The sequence below is a fragment of the Cibotium barometz genome, chromosome 6 (assembly GCF_041138505.1).
Source record: "Cibotium barometz isolate CiBa-2024 chromosome 6, ASM4113850v1, whole genome shotgun sequence".
Classification (NCBI taxonomy): Eukaryota; Viridiplantae; Streptophyta; class Polypodiopsida; order Cyatheales; family Cibotiaceae; genus Cibotium; species Cibotium barometz.
The window spans coordinates 34,756,329-34,772,878 of NC_141051.1; the positions used below are offsets into that span (position 1 = coordinate 34,756,329).

The 16,550-nt window shown below is 50.5% G+C and overlaps 2 protein-coding genes across 3 annotated transcripts in view; one reads left to right on the forward strand and one right to left on the reverse strand.

The window, feature by feature from the left end:
* LOC147637675 (putative serine/threonine protein kinase IREH1) overlaps positions 1–16,550 on the reverse strand; it is a 181,013-nt gene that overhangs the window by 53,459 nt on the left and 111,004 nt on the right. For both annotated transcript variants that reach the window (XR_015266070.1, XM_086799504.1), the window contains exon 7: positions 8,741–8,833. Coding sequence is in view for 1 of the 2 variants with exons in the window: in XM_086799504.1 (XP_086655630.1) it covers positions 8,741–8,833 (93 nt within the window). In the remaining variant the exon portion in view is untranslated. The remainder of the gene's footprint in view (positions 1–8,740; positions 8,834–16,550) is intronic.
* LOC147637676 (uncharacterized) lies at positions 11,565–16,352 on the forward strand. Its single transcript, XM_086798831.1, has 3 exons — positions 11,565–12,146; positions 12,251–12,396; positions 14,812–16,352. Exons 1-3 carry the CDS (start codon positions 11,565–11,567, stop codon positions 16,205–16,207), a joined length of 2,124 nt encoding a protein of 707 aa, XP_086654957.1. The 3' UTR covers positions 16,208–16,352.

Below are 16,550 nucleotides of genomic sequence, written 5' to 3' on the forward strand. Positions count from 1 at the left end.
CCCCTGCCCCCTTTTCGCCACCTGCCTCACGCCCCTCCCCCCTGCCCCCTTTTTGCCGCCTCTGCCTCACGCCTTGCGCCCCCCCCCCCCCCCCCCCCCCCCCCCCCTTTCGCATTTTCTTCCGCCCCCCCTCTGTCTTCTGCCTTTCCCCCTCTGCTCCTCCCCGCTCCGCCTTTTGTGCAGCTCGGTTCTTCCAGGTCACTCCGCATTCGCTCCGCCTTCGACTAAGCTTCAGACACTGATGGAGGCTCCTCCCGCCCCACCTCAGAGGGACTCTCCCGCAGCCCCCTCGCCCGCCCCTGAGGATACCCCCATTAGGCTCTCTCTTTCGCCAGAAGAGGAAGCGAGCCTCGCCGCAGAGGTGGAACGCCTCCAGGCACATTCCACCATCTGCCGTATAGTCGGCACTCGCCCCAGCAGAGGGGAAATCCGGGATCTTCTCCAGGCCCGCCTTCTTGCAGATGTGGGCAAGATCCTGGACGTGTAGTTACTGGGCCACGGACACTACCAGATTGAGTTCGAGACATCCCAGAGCGTGGCCCAGGTCCTAGCCATGAGTCCCCTTGACATCAGGGGCGCTCGGGCATTCTTCAGGCCGTGGCAGCATTGCTTCGACCCAGCAGCGGCCGAGCAGGGAGAGCGCCTTTTCCATGTCACAGTTTGCTTCCCTAGACTCCGACGCGAGTACCTTCCGCTCCTTTCTAGGATAGGAGCATTGGTGGGCTCGGTGCTTGAGACTGGCCCCACAGCAGCTTCAGTGGTGGCTAGAGCAGCTTGCCTGCCTTCGGTCAGAGTTTTGGTTTCTGACATCTCCTCCCTTCCGAAGGTCATTCAGCTACCTAGGATAGGGGGGGGGATGGATCGATCAGAGAGTGGAGTTTTCGGGGCTCCCGAATCAGTGTTTTATATGCAGGCAGGTAGGCCACATGGCCAAGGCCTGCCCTCGCAGGAGACCCCGACCTTCATCGCAGCAACAAGCCCCCGATGGCCCGCCCACAGATGCGGCTCGCAGCCTCCGGGACACCTGCTCAACCCACAGAGACCTCGGAGTGGCAGCCTGGACAGGGGCGCCGTAGAGGGAGATAGCCACAGGAGCAGGCCCAGAGGCCGATGCAGCAGCAGCCATAGTCTCAGCATCACTGGGTTCCACTGAGGAACAGCTTTGGTCCCCTCCAGGAGGTGACCCTAGCGCAGACTGAGGATCAGGAGATGCCAGCACCCCCTCCTTCGCCCCCACCCCCCCCTCCCCCGTCCCCCCCTCCCGCCTCACTTCCACCTTCGCCTCCTCCTCTTCCCGCTCCCGTTTTGGCTCTTTCTCCACCCCCCTTCTCCCCCTCCGCTCGCCTCAGCTCCCCCCGGGAGGCCCTGGCAGCACCCTGGCGCTCACCTGCAGTCCAGCGGGCACTGAGCACCGCCCTTGCTCGAGCACCGCAGAGGAGACCTACCATGCCGATTCGGGCTTCACGGATATCCTCTATCCGCAGTCGACTGAGTAGTCTCGACACTAGACAGCGCTCAGAGGCTTTTGACTACTCCTTCACACGGCTTTTTGGAGCGGAGGGCCCCCATGAGACAGCACCCATCAGAGTTCATGTGGTGATACCTCCGGCCCGAGGGGAGGAGGCACTTGATTCAACGGTGGCCTTCTCCTTCCCTCTTTGTGGCCCTAGCGACCGGGAGTGGACTCTGGATCTCGCTCTTAGCATACTGAAGACTCAGGCAGTTGAGTTTTCTCACCATGTGAGCGATCTGGAGGTGACAGACGTGATAGGCCGACTCTGGGAGCTCGCTGACTTCTTTGATTCCGGGAGTGCGGATGCCTCCGGGGGTTCGCCACTTGGTGGTCCGCATAGTGGCAGACCTAGCACGCGACCCTGGATATGTATGTATACACGAGGTTGCTCTCTCTGAGCGGGAGGCAGTCGCCATGGGACACAGCCACTGGCGCCTAATCCGAGATTCTTGCAGCACACCAGGTGGGCAGATTCGTAGCCGCTCAGATGGGGACTATTCTCCATCCAAGCCGCTTGCAAAGGCCCGCCGTATGGCTGAGACAGCCTCCACCTCAGCAGGTCATCCATGAGGATCATCTCATGGAATGTACAGGGCCTTGGCGGCGCACACTATGTACGCTATCGTGGATGCTTGAGGCAGGAGCTTCAGAGATGCCTGGTTGGGGGCAGTATTGATATTCTGATGATGCAGGAGCACCATTTGAGTGAGAGCAGGATTCGGAGATATGGTTCCGTGATGCCTGGCAGATGCAAGAAGAAATCCTCCTTTGAAGAGGATAGATGGGCCATAATAGGTGTCACATAGACTGGGATGCAAGGACAGCCACACTACAACTTGCTGGGGATAGGTTATTGTCCTTATGACAAAGAGCCAAAACTACAAAATCTGCCCTAGTAGCAGGGCATATCATCCTCCGTCAATGGTACCAACCCCCAAGATAAAAGAACAAGATAAGATCGTACCAAACCTAGGGGGTAGGAAGCACTTCAGCAGGGTTTGGCCCCTTGGGTGGGCAAGGAGGAGTATGTATGGTCATTGCGGATGCATGGCGGCAGGCCATTGTGGATCGGGGGGTCATTGTGCTTGGTAGAGCACAGTATGTTATTATGAGGATGCATGATGAGCTCTTTGGCGTGCTTAATGTCTATGCGCCTAACCATGCTAGTGCCAGAGCAGAGTTCTGGACCCTTGTTACAGATGCATTGCCCGAGGCTGCACATTGGTGTGTCGGAGGAGACTTCAACATGCTTGAGGACCCGGCCGATAGGGTGGGAGGCAGTCATGTTACAGTGCACGGCACGGAGCTTGCAGCTTGGGAGCCATTTTGCATGACACTGCGGATCACTGATGCATGGCAGCATGAGGCTTTCTCCCGCTCTCACGACACTCTTAGTTTTTCTCGGTCGGATCGCCGGCAGGGAGGGACTAATCTATCACGGATTGATCGCTTCTATGTGGGCGACAGGTTCGGGGAGCGTGGGGGCTCCGTTGGCATTCTCGCTGGCACTTCTTTTTCAGACCATGCGCCAGTTATTTTGACACTTGAGGAGGGGACACGGGAGACCAGCTTGCAGTTGAGGATCCCAGAGAGGATACTTACAGATTCCAGTCTTTCTGAGGACATTGAGAGGATATGGCATGATAGCCAGAGCTCTGACCTGGATGCAGCAAGCCAGTGTGCCCAAGGACTCATCGAGCTCAGCTCTTTTTTGCACGCTGTAGCCTTGACACGGCTGGGAGAGACACGAGAGCGGGAGCGCCGCTTGAGACGTAGCCTTGCTTCGCTCCAGTGCCTTCAGGAGCAGCAGCCTACATGTGAGTGGGTGGCGTCCCAGCTGAGCCAGGCATGCCAGGAGATTGGAGAGGCAGAGGAGCAGAGACATGAGTTCTACTATCATCGCCAGGCCTCACACTGGACGCAGCTTGGTGATAGAGTGATTGGGGAGTTTTTTGAGATCACCGGACCCCGCCATGCTCGGAGCAAGAGTACGCCAGCTCAGGAGGCAGGACGGCTTGTTAGCCACTGAGCCCGGGGAGATTAGAGCCATTGCCACTGAGTTCTATAGAGACCTGCTTTCAGCGGAGCCAGCCACGGAGGCACGTGATCCTTGTAGACAGACTGTGTGGGCCCATGTGCAGAGGAGGGTCATTGAGGGTCCTTCCGCGCCATAGTTGCCCTGGGGAGGACGGATTGACGCCAGCCTTTTTTATGCGCTATTGGGACATTTTGAGGCCAGGCCTTCGCAAGGGCTTTCAGTATGTTTTGGACACTGGGGTGATGCCACAGAGCTTTTCAGAGGGCTTGATCTTTCTTATCCCCAAGGGGGAGGGAGTGTCTGATGATATTCGGTAGTGGAGACCTATTACGATCCTCAATACTGTCTACAAGGTCCTGGCCAAGGCCTTGAGTTTGAGGATCCAGCCCTTCCTTGGGGAGTTGATTCATGCTACCCAGACAGGATTCATTTTCACCTTCTGGGAGGCGACGGCCCGAGCTAGATTTCTCAGTGAGAATCTGGTTGTTATGCTTCTCGATTTTGAGAAGGCAAACGATAGAGTCGATTGGGGTTTCGTAGAGGGCACTATGCTTCGCCTAGATTTTGAGCCAGTCTAGATTCGAGGGGTGGCGGCTCTATATTCCACAGCTCGTAGCCAGGTGCTGATGGCAGGAGGACGGGGGCCGAGTTTTGAGTTGACCAGATCAGTCCGTCAGGGATGCCCTCTCACCCCGTTTCTTTTTCTCTTCTTTGCTGAGGCTATGAGCATGTATCTGACAGCAGAGGAGGTTGGCTTGACAGGACTCCAGCTCCCAGTCCGGGGAGAGGACCTGCTCGATTCTGAGTTTGTTGATGACACGAGATTATTTTTGCATGGTCAGGAGGCCAATCTTCAGAGGACAGAACAGTCGCTACAGGTTTTTGGTGCAGCTTCGGGAGCATTGATCAATTGGCGCAAGACAGTGGCCTTTTGGATCAGTAGCGCTCCCACTTCCGCATGGAGCCCAGACCCGGGTTTTAGATGGATTCCTCCTGGCACAGCAGTGCGGTATTTGGGATGCCAGATTGGACTTGATTTGTCACCTGAGCAACAGATCGCCCCGCTTCTTCTGAGCATTCCGAAGAAGCTTTTGTATTGGAGTACAGCTCGGCTCTCCTTGGCTGGGAGGGTGGTGGTGACAAATCACGTGCTTTTAGCGACCATGTGGTACATCACGTCTTGCTGGATCTTCTCGAGCTCTTGCATCAGCCAGGTACAGAGGCTGATCACGAACTTTCTTTGGTCTGGGCGGGACAGTCAGCCAGCCCGGGCTAAGGTTGCTTGAGCAATTATTACTCTTCCGCTGGCCCAGGGGGGTTTGGGCATTATTGATCCAGTTGATCAGAGTAGAGCCTTATTGGGGAAGCTTATTGTTCGGGGGCTGCTTCCAGGCGCTGAGCCTTGGAAGGAGCTTCTTTTTCAGCGACTGGCTGCAAGCTAGGGCTCCTCCAGCAGGGGGCACTTGGGCACCAGAGATACGATGGATCTTCATAGAGATGAGGAGGACAGGCCTCAGTAGAGGATGGGAGGACAGATTTGCCTTGAGCATCCTGCGAGCTTGGGAGCTGCTGAGACCGGGGCTTTCTCAGAGACCTACTTGTGATGAGGAGCGGGCCAGACAGCCGCTCATCTGGAGCCCCGCGGTACGCACTGAGCAGGGTCATATGCTGGGTTCTCGGCCTCGTCTAGCTTGGGGACCATTGGCGGCAAGCCCAGCACGCAGTTTTGGAGACTGGCAGGCCTTCTGCAATCTCCCAGAGGAGGTCCAGGCGGAGAGGCTGAGTCACTTCAGAGGGGGGACTGATTATGAGGGATGACATTCAGGAGGCACTCACTGAGGAGTGGTTCACGCCTTTCGAGCCAGCGGCCCCACGGTGGATGGGAGCCTTTACACAGATGGAGATCCTGATTGCTGTCAGAGCTTGCACTGAGGATGGTAGATGCCTCTACTATGAGATCCAGGATGAGGGCAGACTTCAGAGAGTGGAGGCGGAGTCGCCTTTGGTTGCAGAGTGCATCTTTCAGAGGATACGGGTAGTGGCCGCCGCTTCCCGGAAGTGGCATATTGATCCAGACCCTGCAGATGTGGACTCTGATTGGCGCATTTGGGCATATGCTGCGCGCCCCTTGGCCCGGCTCCAGTAGAACCATGGCGAGTACGAGTGGCATGATCCTTCTGCATCCCCCGAGGCCACAGCGATTACCTTTTTCCAGTACACTATTCGGTTGGGGAGGCATATTTTGACTGCGAGGAGGATGGTCTCTCCAGCCACGGCGGAGCATTGGCGGCTACAGGGACTCTCACAGGAGTTCCTGGAGGATTTTTGGGCCAGGCTCTGGGCTAGTCGACAGGCACGCAGGATCTCGACTTTTCAGTGGCTAGTTGCCCATAGGGGCTCTGCAGTAGGCACTAGCTTGTCTACAGTGGTCTTCCGGCGGCCTGTGTCCGATGCGGCCACCCTTTGGAGACACAGAGACACTGCCTATGGGACTGTCCACAGGCGCAACAGATTTGGCTGAGGATGCTGCGCATTTTGGCCCCCCTCTCCAGAGGGCATGTATACGTGGGGTGCCGATGCTTGGTCGACATCGTCAGGGCTTGCTCTGGGATACAAGACAGAGCAGGACAGCCAAGCCATCAGATTCATTAGGGGCCAGCCTTGCCTTGTTCCTTCATCGGATTTCTCGTCCGCCGTCTGGACACAGGAGAGGGATTTACGATGGGAGCTCCTCAGCAGCCTCACCATCTGGTTCACATGGAGAGCCCTGTGTTTCAGGGCCTTTGAGGGGAGACTGGAGCCACCAGCAGAGACTGTTCGGGGGATTTGGCAGGAGCTGATCCACACCCTGCGCAGACAGTATGACTGCATCCGAGGCGACTCGGATGCGGTGATCTTGCAGCGCCAGGCCTTCCACACCACTTGGCACAACGGCCCCTTCTATACACCACACGCGGGAATCCCCCGCTGGCATTACAGGCCACCTGTTTGGCTTTTCCCCCCTCCTATTGTATGATATAGCTCTCAGTTATTTGTACTGATCTTTGTACCTTTTTGCACCTAGGGAGAGTCTCCCTAGCTGCCTTGATTGGATCTCTGCTCTGCCTTCTTATGAGCAGGAGAGTTTTTGTAGCCCAGTGGGCGTTTTTTTTAACTAATGAAAGGATCTTTTCTCGGAAAAAAAAAAGGTATTCAGACCTTCCATATGCAGTCACATTGTGTCTTGAACTGGCACTGCCCATATCCTCGTGGCTATTCATTTTTTGCTTATTTACTGATTCTTTTATGTTTTTCTATACTCAACATACGTTGATTTTCTTGTTTCTTTTTTCTAGCATTTCTATCTCAAAACACAAATTTTACTACCACAAAAGAGATTATGATCCAAATTACTATGTTTTTTTCTTTTTTTCCTTTTTTTCAATTGGCCTTTGGCCCAAGATCCTCCCATAGTTACCAAATTTCACCGCCCACCACCACCACTTGAGCTACCACCTCATTGGCTCCAAATTACTACTTTCAAACAGTCTGATGGCACTTTTAAGTTCAGAGAGATCATGATTCCAGCTCAGAGGTGGACTTTTTAAGTTTAGAAAGATCATGATTTGTCACTCTATGGCCATAATCTATGCATCAGCACTTTGAATCCAAAATAAGGATTCCAGCTTAGAGGTGGACTTTAGCTGGTATTAGGCGAAAAGCTACCCCACACACCTGGAGGGCACTTACTGAGGATGCACAATCCAGCTTAAGAAGAAAGTAAACTTATGTTTCAAAAACCTCCAGAAATCCTTCAGCATGATACCATGCTTTGTTTACCCTGTAGATGAGCTTCATTTTTGCAGGAGAATGCCCATGCTGCAATGTACCATGTCCGTATGCCATGAAGCATGCTAGACAAGGTTTGGAGTAGTTCTGGATTGAAACAGGGATACCACATCGTCATTTGGCCTCTTAGACCTTAGAATAGGTAAGGTTATTAAGTACATTGCTTTAGCATGCATGGTGGCTGTTCAATAAGCCCACATCTTTGACATTAAAATTCTTTATACAGAGGAAAAATCTGGCCACTAAAGCGGATTCAAAAGGACTTAAAATGCTGTATAGCTGGATACCCTGTCAAAGTCACAAGCTGGAGCACATAAAGAGCACTAACTATACACATCTCGCATAAATCGGCTGTGGTCTTGACTCAGTTTTCATGCAACCAAGCCCCACCAAATGAAGCATGGAATCTTATTACTTCATTTACAGCCTTTTTGCATTCCCAGAAGCGATGTTGCATCACATCTAGGACAAGAAGGAGATGCACCCTCCACAAAAAAACTTTGCAAATTTCCAATAAAGTGGTCCCTTGATCAATATCCGAATGGAGGTTCCAAGCTCTAAGTGTAGTTTTTTGACTATGTAGTCAAGACACTGTATTGTCTGCAATGGCCCCTCTGCATCGATCCACCAACCTCAGTCTGTCAAGTTAACACAGTCAATCCAGGATAGGGAATCCACCACTGCAGCTAGTCCACCAAAGGAGCCTCCACATACCAATGTTTTCCCTTGTGACCCATTAGTTGAACAGGATGTAGCTTAGTACCAATCAAAGAGTACCAAAACGAGATACGGGTCTTCCAACTTTTCTTGTGTAAATAAAGCCTCTAATCAAGCCTGCTTCCTTATTTTTCCCACCATTTTCTAGCAGTATGTAACCTTATTCCAAATGTTACGTCTGAAATCCATTTAGCAAGTGACTTGGTCTTGTTCTGGGAATTGTATGGGTTTGCATTCTTCCCCGTTTCTAACTGTGGTAAGAGGGCTGAATACAAACAGATTGACAAACCAGGTAAGTTCTTAAACCCAAACATCAACATGGTAGGTTACAACATTTCCCAGACCCATCCATATCTTTCAAATTTCGGATATTGTGCCAGGAATGAAGGTTGCTGAAGGAAAATTTCCCCACGTTCTTCTTTTATTGACTTGCATTCAAAGATATCTATCACGATTACAATGTGATAACATATGAAACATCCAAACATCCAGAAGACGGGGATTTGAAGCAGCAACAACTACATAATCCATAAACCAATGTCATTTAGAAGTAGGACAGAACATGGAGTTACAGAGAACATAAACCACTAAACACATATCCAAAAGCAATGTAGCTGTGTTTACAGAGGACATAAATCACTAACCACAAAGGGATTGCAAACCGTGATAAGAATGTCTCGTTCAGCCAAGATATTCTCCACTGCATTCTTTCTGATCATGTCATCTTTCCGAAGAACCTACATCCAACAAAAAGATCACATAATCTATCAACACTCTCACAGCTAAATATTTACTGCATGGAAAAAAATTGTACTGAGAAAACAAATTGATATTTATTTGGCTTACAAACAAGGATGGGACCAGCGTGTTTGGCAAGCGTCTCAAGAAAAAATTAGTAATTCGAGAATCAACAGTGTGCAATAAAATCAGTGATACTATGAACCTACTCATTATCAGCCAAAACTCTTGCCCTGCATAGCTGAAAGACAAAGCCTTGTGTAACATAAATTACTACGTCTGCACCTTCCTATGACTAAAGGCCAACTACTGCCTTTATGAGCAAGCATACATATTAAAATAGGTGTGCCATCTGTGCAGCACAGTATCCATGTCCCACTGCAACAATTGACACTTCATCACTATCACCAATCTTCTTTCCCAGCCAAACACGACATCCAGCTACGACATTTGACACTTAGTCACTAACACCAATCCTCTTTCCCATCTAACAGGCAAATATTTGTGAACACTAAATGCCCATTCCAGGCTCTTTTCCATTTATTAGAAGACTCCTTTGTTGGGGTGGAAATAACATAAATTACTACGGCTGCACCTTCCTATGACTAAAGACCGACTACTGCCTTTACGAGCAAGAACATCTTAAAATAGGTGTGCCATCCGTGCAGCGTAGTATATCTGTCCCACTGCAACAATTGACACTTGGTCACTAGCACCAATCTTCTTTCCCAGCCATGGACGACATCCAGCTACAACATTTAACACTTGGTCACTACCACCAATCTTCTTTCCCATCTAACATGTGACTCAGAGTGGGCTGGCAAGAGGTAGGGGTTTCTCAAAACACTTGACCATTAATGCAATTAAACACTTAAATTGACCACAGCCTTAGATATATGCCATTTAATTCCACAAAACTGTAAAAAGAGAGATGCCACATCTGACACCACATAGAAGCCGGAATGGGCCAACCCCACCCCACCCCCGCACCCCCCCCACCCCTTTGGAGTATTTTATTACCCAAGGAGAAAAATATCATGTACAAGCTTTGAAAATTGAGGGTCTTACTCTCCCCACGAGAGATGCCAGATTATCCATATACAATTATCATTCAACCATACATACGGAGGTTCAATTGGATAATTACCGATATATATATGACACACCGGTTCTTTCACGAACTCCTACCGATGATGCTCATCAAAAGAAGCCCCAAAATACCATGAATGTGTGTAAACCACCTCTTCCTGTGGTGGGTACTAATCATGGAAAGTTTTGTTTCACTCGAATGAGATAGTTTTGTTATGTTTCTATTCCACGGTGAGATATGCCATGGACATTATTGTATCACTTTGGACTCATAGGCCCATTGGGTCTTGAGTGGACGTTTAATATATCTTTCCTTCTTTCTTTCTTTCTCCCAGTATACTTTCACAAAGCTATGTTGTTTGTACTTGTTTTGTTTTTCTTTTCCATGATGAGACACCATGGTTAGCATCGTATCAATTCGATCTCATAGACCCATTGGGTCTTTAGGAAACGTTTACTATAACTTTCTTTCTTTCTTTTTTTCTCTCATCTTGACATCCAATTTACTCATGGATCACATGTAACAGCTTTTTGGGTCTCATAGACCCTTTGGGTATTTCGTAGACATCAAGAACACGAGAGACACCATGGTTAGCATCGTATCAACTCGATCTCATAGACCCATTGGGTCTTTAGGAAACGTTTACTATAACTTTCTTTCTTTCTTTTTTTCTCTCATCTTGACATCCAGTTTACTCATGGATCACATGTAACAGCTTTTTGGGTCTCATAGACCCTTTGGGTATTTCGTAGACATCAAGAACATGAGAGACATCTTTGGATACTGATGTGTATGATGCTTACCTTTGTTGCTGGAGTTTTCCTCCCAGATGTTATCCATTAGGAGCTCCTAGTACCGTACTTTCCTCATAGTTGTTTCAGTTTCAGTTAGTTGTTTAGTTGTTTTTAGCTTTTCTTCTCAGATCCACCAATTGTTGTAACCTTTTTGGTCTCATAGGTCATTTTGGCCTTCTGAAGACGTTAATATATCATTTCATTTTCTCGCTGCATATGACTAGGATAAGCTTTTCAATTCAGTTTTTCTTTCCATGATACTCAGGAATTGGACTTGTTGTATACAGATTTGTCTCATAGGCCAATTTGGCCTTCCGTAGACGTTAATATGTCTTTTCTTTCTTTTATCTCTCTTTCTCTCTCTCACTGTACTCCACTCACCTCCATAGCGTACCCCCCCCCCCCTCACTATATTCACACCCTATAAGGGTTTCTGTTTACCTTCCAGTTCCAGTTTCATTTTCTAGGTGCCAGTAGTATCATCTTTATTTTTCATTTTCTGGTTTTTTATCCAGACATTGTATCAGATCCACCATGATGTAACTTTTTGGTCTCATAGGTCATTATGGCCTTTTGAAGACGTTAATATAACATTTCATTTCTCTCTCTCTCTCTCTCTCTCTCTCTCTCTCTCTCTCTCTCTCTCTCTCTCTCCACCCGCGCTTCTCTCTCTGCGCTCCCTTCCCTCTCCTCACCCGCCCTCTCTCTTGCTTCCCTACCCGCCCTTGCTCAGGCCCCCAAGGCAGCAACATACCTACCTGCTGCTACTTGCCTCCCCACTTGCAGCTGGCCATCTATGGGGGCCACCAGCTGAGGAGCAAGTAAGGGGGACCCCTTCAGTCCAACATGGACAGCTCGCCGGCAACAAGGACTAGAGGTGAGAAGGAGAGGAAATACAGCTCGATTCGGGCGAGCTCACAGAAGATCGGCGACCCCCATATCAAAACATGCCTGACCACCATGAGAGAAGTATGCAAAATGCAGGATACTAACATTGAGCACCTACAAAAGAAGCTCGGGGAGAACAAGGATAGTGATGACCTTGGGCATGAGTTGCGTGCCTCCATGCAAGAGGAGATGGATAGGTGGAAGGCAAACATGCAGGCACACATGGCAACTCAGCCAAGCAAGATGCAGGAGGAAATGGTCCAAATGTTGGACGCAAAAACCAGCCACCACACCTCACTAATCACGGAGCTGGAGGCCCAAGTCGCCACCCTTGGAGTGGAAAACGAGACCTTGAGGGCACGTACTCAATTTGAAGAAGGAGATATTCAACTATCCATCAATGATGAGCTGAATACACTTAGAGTGCAATTGAAGACCCTCCAGGAACAAGAGGAGAAGAAGGCAAACGAGGCAACCACATGGGCCGAGGTGATTAAGAAGACACAGAAACAAGTGGAAGAAGCAGGCAGCTGGATTAAGGTTGCCAAGAAGCAACGGAACCCCCAAACATCATCAATGACACACTTGAAGAGGAGAAAAGAAGGAAGATTAGGGCATTGAATGTGACAGTGGTGGGATGGAAGGAAGAAGCCTCGCCGAAAGAGGACGCCATAGCACTATGCAGAAAGCTGGAAATCGCTGATACCCCCTTCGTCGAGGCATGGAGGGTGGGCAAAGACACCACCAAGGAACGTGCACTCATCCTCAAGTTTGCGGGGTTGGAGGCGAGGCAAGCATTCCTTACCAAAAGGCAGGCACTAAAAGGAGAAAAGACTTACCTCGAAGACGATCTCACACTAGCACAGGTGGCACACAGGAGGGAATGCATGCCACGCATCTTGGATGCACGGAAGGCAGGGAAATGGGCAGTGTACAGAGATGGGAGGGTGATCATCACCGAGCGACGTGCCCAATGACGGTGCGAGACCTATGAGACCAAGCTAGAGATTGCGGTTTGGAACTGCAATGGCGCCTTGAGGACAGATACAGGTCTGTTTGAGGAGACATTTAGAGGGAGAGACTTGGTCTTATACACAGAGACTCATCAGTGCCAGGGGAGTCGGCTTCCAAAGGTGAGAGGATACAGATGGGAGTCTGTTCATCGCCCACACCCACCCACAGTAGGGGGTACCCGGGGGTCGGGAGGAGTGGCTTTATTATACAGGGAGGAGCTTCAACATGTGATACATGTGGTCGGACGGGATGAGGCCGCACGGTTTTTGTGGGTGAGGATCCAAACAGAGAGGGCCCGAGACATCTACCTTGCAGTGTGTTACTTTGCACCCTCCAATTCTAAATATGCCACCCATGGAGAGTCCCCGTACCTGCCCCTTTATGGTGACATTATGAAGTTTTCCAATCTAGGGGACATCCTCCTCGCTGGAGACTTCAATGCCCGCACCGCAGGTGCACAGGTACCCTTCTTTGAGACGGATGATCCCATGTACCAAGAGATTGACACGATGGGTACAGATCTGGAGCGGACATCACAGGATACAGCAGCCCGCACAGATTATGGAGAGTATCTCTTAGCCCTTGGCGGGGTTCATAGGCTAGCCATTTATAATGGCCTGGCTAGATGGCCTAGATCCAACTCCTTCACCTCCTACCCCTTTGGACATGGAGCTAGTACAGTGGACTACCTAATGGGATCCCTCTCTTTGATCCCACTCATTTCGGAGTTTACCATCTCTCCTCGTCCCATCAGTGTCATAGCCAACCATGCCTCTTCCATCTATTCTGATCACGTCTACCGCATCCTCTCCGACCTCAACCCCCACATCCCACTTGATGAGCTTACTACACACCTCTCAGCCACCCTCCATACGTCCGCTGCAGCCGCCGTCCCACACTCCAGAGCCACCCCTACATCACCAGGAGGGACTGTCCCACAGAATAGCTGGTACGACGAGGAATATCGTGATACCCGAGCCCGTCTACATTGAGAGATGGCACTAGGATCCACCACTCACCAGCAGGCGCAAGTGATCTTTCGACGTCTCACACGGAGAAGGAAGAGAGCCTACCTAGCAAGGCTTGAGCAGGAGCTATACCAGCTATTTCTTGGAAGGGACTGTAAGGAGGCCTGGAGGATCTTCTAGGATCATCGCCTTCCGACTCCGATTACTTCACCCAGCACCTGGCACACCTATGCCACCTCTATCTACCATGCCCCCGAGCAGCCACCTCTCCCCCATCCACCCGAACCTCGTCCCCCACACTCTTCCTTCTTTCACCTCAGCATGGTGAGAGATGCTATTGACAGGATGCAGACTGGGAGAGCACAGGATCGTGATGGACTCCTCACCGAGCATTTCTCCCATGCTAGAGACATGCTAGCCCCTTTATTGGTTCACATGTTTAACAGGGCTTTATGTGAAGGCTTCCCCGTCAGCCTCTCATCAAATACTATTGTACCTATCTTGAAAGCAGGTGACCCCATGGATCCCAACAACTATAGGACTTTCATGATTGGTCACACCTTGGCCAAGATTTATGGTTCGATTTTGGAGCATGAGCTTAGTAGATGGTCCGAGGAGCAGAGACTCAAAGCACCGGGGCAGGCAGGCTTCAGGAGAGGGCACTCCACACTAGATCATATCTTTACACTACGGGGGATCATTGAGGAGGGGAGAGCTCACGGGCAATGGATATACTGCTGCTTTGTGGAATTCCGCAAAGCTTTTGACACTGTCCCACGGGCCAGACTGATCAAGAGACTGTAGGATATGGGAGTGCCAGCAGAGATGTTGTGGGGGATCATTACACTCTATGAGTCAGTCACACGCAGAGTACGGGCTCCAGGAGGTGACTCAGAGATCATACACAGCACTATTGGGGTGAAGCAGGGCTGCCCCTTGTCTCCTACTCTATTTGGTCTATACATTGACGAGATCTCGGATTACATAGACAGGCAGGGAGGACTAGGAGCACATTTGGTAGGAGTCTTGATACCGATCCTCTTGTATGCAGATGATATTGTTCTTATTTCTGATTCACCAGAGGGGCTGCAGAGGCATTTGGATGCATTACGGGCCTTTTGCGAGGACCGGGACCTTACTGTGAACCTTGGAAAGACCAAGGTCATGATCTTTAACACCTCCTCACAGTGGATAACTAGATCTGCAGTACAGTTTACATACAGTGGAGAGCCTGTGGAGTATGTTACCTCTAATGTATACCTTGGGATCACTTTTGCTGGACCTCAGTTCTCCATGCGGAAGGCGGCCGACACTAGATTGACGAGGGGATATGCAGCCCTTGGCTCGCTAGAGAGGCAATGCTCACAGATACAGTTTCAGGAGCCAAGGACGAAGCTTTGGCTATTTGATACTCTAGTTACACCTGCACTACTGTATGGTTCCCCCATCTGGGGTCCTAGCTTATACCACAGGAGGAGACAGAGGAGAGAGCCGGCCGAGACAGATAGAGAGAAGGTACATGATGGGTGGAAGCCGATGGAGAGGCCCCTAGTGGCGATGATCTTGCGCATGATTAGGAGTAAACCATCAGTGCCACATGAGATTGTGTGGGCAGAGATGGGCGCTGCACCGATAGTCACAGAGGCTCTATTCCAAACAGTGACATACTGGCATAAGCTATGGGAGCTTCCACTTGATAGATACCCCCGGCTAGCCCTGGAGTCCTCGAGACAGTTGACACTTGAGGGAGATACAGAGTGCTGGTATGCACAGGTAGGCACTTGGTTTGGCATGCACGGTATGCAGATGGAGGCACTCCCCCCCTTCCAGTACAGCATAGAGGCCCCGTCATTTGCTCTCAGCCGCACAGAGCGGAACAGGGTTATCAGGCAGGACATTGTCAGACTGGATACTCAGAGGACATGGAGTTCACCTAGTCATCCACTGGGGACAAAGATGGCCTTCTACAGAGATCACCTCCTATGCCTGACAGAGGATGGGTTCATCATCCGTCCACGCTACATGGACATACACCTATCCTTTGGGGTGAGATGTGCGATCGGCCAAATCCGCACCTCGTCCCACCAGCTGAGAGTGGAGACTGCCAGATATGGGCCTAGGGCGGCCGCACCAGAGGACAGGATATGCCAGCTCTGTCACACAGAGCCCGAGACAAAGGACCATTACATCTACCGATGCCCCATGTACTATGAGATTCGGGGGAGGTTCCACTGCCTCTTCCGAGCTGGGTTCGGACCACTTTCCAGGATCATGGACTTCCCGGATCAGAGATGCCTGGGACTTTTTCTTCTAGAGCTCCGTAGACACAGGGAGTCCTTAGTGAGATCCAGATCAGCTGTACTTGCTCGAGGACCAGCACAGAGAGCTCTCACTAACTTCTTCCATACCAGCACCCCGAGGGCCGATCCACCCATCATACCCAAACCACAGGCTAGTGCAGGAGCTCGGCCAAGAGGTGTGACACTCGACAGAGCCACTGAAGTATCCAGAGCTCGACGCCCCAGACCCCATGGCCCTCGCCCACGGCCATGCCACCACAGGAAGATCCGGGCCATCATCGCAGGACCTTCTCGCGCCAGCTCAGTTTTACCACCTTGAGCACCATGTCACAGCGGCCCATGAGGGATGTATTAGGGTGATACGGGAGCTCTCTGCTCATGTACCTAGATCAGATTTTAAAGTTCTAGATTTTTGTTATCTTTCTTTATTACTATTTTGTACCCAGGATTATGTACCTCATGGATATTATGTAACCTTTTGGTCTCATAGGTCATTTTGGCCTTTTGAAGACGTTAATACAACTTTCTTTTTTCTTTCTCTCTCTCTTAGTTTTGGTCTCATAGGCCACTATGGCCTCTTAGAGACGTTAATATATCATTTCATTTCTCTCTCTCACACACATATAGACCCATTGGGTCTTTTTTAGATGTTAATAAAACTC